Source organism: Beta vulgaris, chromosome 4 (assembly GCF_026745355.1).
Source record: "Beta vulgaris subsp. vulgaris cultivar EL10 chromosome 4, EL10.2, whole genome shotgun sequence".
In the NCBI taxonomy this organism is placed as follows: Eukaryota; Viridiplantae; Streptophyta; class Magnoliopsida; order Caryophyllales; family Amaranthaceae; genus Beta; species Beta vulgaris.
In genome coordinates, this window is record NC_079205.1 from 22,889,677 (window position 1) to 22,892,843 (window position 3,167).

A 3,167-nucleotide genomic window follows, 5' to 3' on the forward strand; every position below is an offset into this window, starting at 1 on the left:
TAATTTTTTTATAGTTATTTATATTTTTTTTTTGACACGTATATAAAAGTATGTCTAAGTTTTTAGCATGTAGTAGTAGCAATTTGATAGGGTAATTTTACATAAATTGTACTTCCTCCGTTTCGTTTTAAATGCAACAAGGAGGTATTGTTTATGAGATATAAAATATTCGTTTGTTGCATTTAAAACAAAACGGAGGAAATACTTGAGATATAATAGTTTTTATATAATAATAATAATAATAATAATAATAATGATAATAATAATAATAATAATAATAATAATAATAATAATAATAATATTTTGTCTGCTTGATTTGATATGTACTTAATATAAAATGATATAATTAATGAGAACTTATTTTTTCTAATTAGATTTGAACTGATATGTTTTGATTTGAATTAAATAAAAATAAAATAAAATAAGCATGGCCGACTTGGGCAAAGTTAGGCCTTGTTTGGTTGACAAAACAAATCATGGGAAGTGCAAATTCCTAGGAAGTAGAAGTATATGAAGTTGTTTGGTTGGCAAAATCATGGGAATTTGCACTTCCTAGGAAATTCTACTTCCTCCAAAATGGAGGAAGTTACTTACCTAGGTCCCCCCTAGGTAAGTAGAGCTTCCCATAGAAAGTTCTACTTCCCATTATCAACCAAACACAATTTTACACTTCATAAGAATTTCAAATACATGAAAAAATAACTTCCTAGGAAGTATGACTTCCCATATACAACCAAACAAGGCCTTAGTCAAACGAATTTATCTTCGTGGTGGAGAACTTATAGTGATATCACCCATGATCTAAGCAATAGAAACTCCTAGAATCCTAGACTCTAGAGCGTACAATTGTCTCAAATATCCACATGTTCCACCTTTATTTGTTTTTTATGACCGGTGACCAAACAATCTACTATAATAGTCTCCTCACCTCTTAAATCATAAGCCCTCTCCCTCCACACAACAACACACCTTAATTACTAAAAAGTCTAAAAGTGTAAAAAATGGCGAACGAAGTAGTATTGTTGGATTTCTGGCCAAGCCCGTTTGGAATGAGGGTGAGGATAGCGTTAGCTGAGAAAGAAGTGAAGTACGAGTATAGAGATGAGAATTTGAGGGACAAAAGTGAGTTACTTCTCAAAATGAACCCGGTTCATAAAAAGATTCCGGTTCTCATCCACAACAACAAACCGGTTTGCGAGTCTCTTATCATTGTTGAGTATATAGATGAGGTTTGGAGTGACAAATACCCTTTGTTACCCTCTCACCCTTATGAAAGGGCTCGTGCTCGCTTTTGGGCTGATTTTGTCGAGAAAAAGGTACTACAAATAACAATCTTATAATTTTTTTGGTGAATTTTCCTTTCTTTATAATATACTTTTTTTCTTTACACTTTCACAATTTTAATTTAAAGAATAATATAATCGAATCTTTTCAGATTTGTCTTTTTTTTTTATTCTAATATCAACTTTTGATAATTAAATTAGTCAAATTAAACTTTGAATTAGTATTGTAAGAGTGGTTTACTTTTTTAAATACTAAGGTCTCGTTTGGTTCACATGGGAAGTAATTTTCCATGGGAATTTACATTTCATGGGAAATTATTTCCCTTGTTAATTTCCTAGGAATTAGACAAAATTGTTTGGTTGACACCATAGGAAATTGCATTTCCTAGGAAATTACTCACCAAGGGGGGGCTTGGTGAGTTATTTCCCATGTTTCATGGAAAATTCTATTTTCCTTGGAATTGTATTTCCTATGCTTCTTCCCATTTCCCTCCAACCAAACACAACACCCATAATGTATTTCCTAGGAATTTGTATTTTCAAGGAAAATAGCTTTCAACCAAACAACACCTAAAAATAAATTTAGCCAAATAGTAATTAGATGTCTTTTAGTGATTAGTTTAAATCATTTGATGATTAAGTTTACTTTTATGATAAAATAAGACAATTTCTTTTATTAATTTGTGTTAAACTTGCTGTTCTTTATTATTCCTAATATTTAGGGAGTGTTTGAATTGGTCCATACGATTTTGATATACTTCATCTGTTTCTAAATAAGTGCAACACTTCTTGTTTTCACGTTTGTCAATGCATTATTTTAACCGTTAATATCTTCAATTATCAATAAGTAAAAATTATAAAAAGTTGATATTAAAAAAATTCACATTCAGACGAATCTAACAAGATCCCACATGACTATGTTTTTCCTAAAATGTAAATCACCAAAGTTAATTAAAGTTTAAACTGTGAATAGTAAATACTATGCAAATGTTGCACTTATTTTGAAACGGAGGAAGTATATGATATGTGTTTAGAATATGAGCAAAACTCATGCATAGTATTTTTTTAATAATTTGAGAGATTTAAAACTCATACCTTAAATTTATAAGATATGGGTTTTTAGAAATCCAAGAAGGGAGACGAGTTTGGCTCATATCGATACTTCTAGATATTAAATAAAAGAAAAATTTCATTCTAAAATAAAATCAAATACATGGTATTAGGTATTAAGTTTCAAACCTATACTACCTTAATTTCATTCTTGATTTTAAATCTATACTACTATATTAACCAAACGCACTCTTATATTTTTGCATTATATTTAGTCACATAACTCTATCAACCTTGTGATTGTTAATGTACTAAAAAGATAATCCTATGAAATTTTATTAGATTGCTTTCGATGTACTTACAATAAATATACTTTTTATTTCCCCTCATCAAAAAAAAAAAAAAAAAACTTTTTATTTTATCAATGGTAATAAATCTACTAGTATTTTATCAACAGTAATAAAAAGTATTAATTGGTTAAAGTTGTGTATGGAAAAAATGTGAAATTTAAATGTAACAATTAATAAAGAATTGAGAAAATATATAATAAAATCTTGAAATATATGGAAGAATAAGTGGATTGCAAGGCTATATTTTAGCCTTGGCGGAACTTAATGTTTGTTAATAATATTGCTCAGCATTTCTTAAAAAAAATAAAAATTGCATAGGTAGTTCGTCAACGCATATATAATTCTTCAAGTTGAGGTTCCAGGTTTGCTTGTTTGGCAGTTAACTTACTAACGAAGTAACGAATTTTTGTGTTAAATATTGGCATGAGCCGTGTAAGCTTACAAAAGATTAGATAAGATAAAGAGTCTATCCGAAAACATTTTA

General features: G+C 28.9%; 1 protein-coding gene across 1 annotated transcript in view; it reads left to right on the forward strand.

Moving 5' to 3' along the window:
- Positions 1-917: 917 nt before the first annotated feature.
- Positions 918-3,167, forward strand: part of LOC104907580 (probable glutathione S-transferase) — a 3,111-nt gene continuing 861 nt past the window's right edge. The window contains exon 1 of the mRNA XM_010696531.3: positions 918-1,316. Within this exon, the coding sequence (XP_010694833.2) occupies positions 1,002-1,316 (315 nt within the window). The 5' untranslated portion in view covers positions 918-1,001. The remainder of the gene's footprint in view (positions 1,317-3,167) is intronic.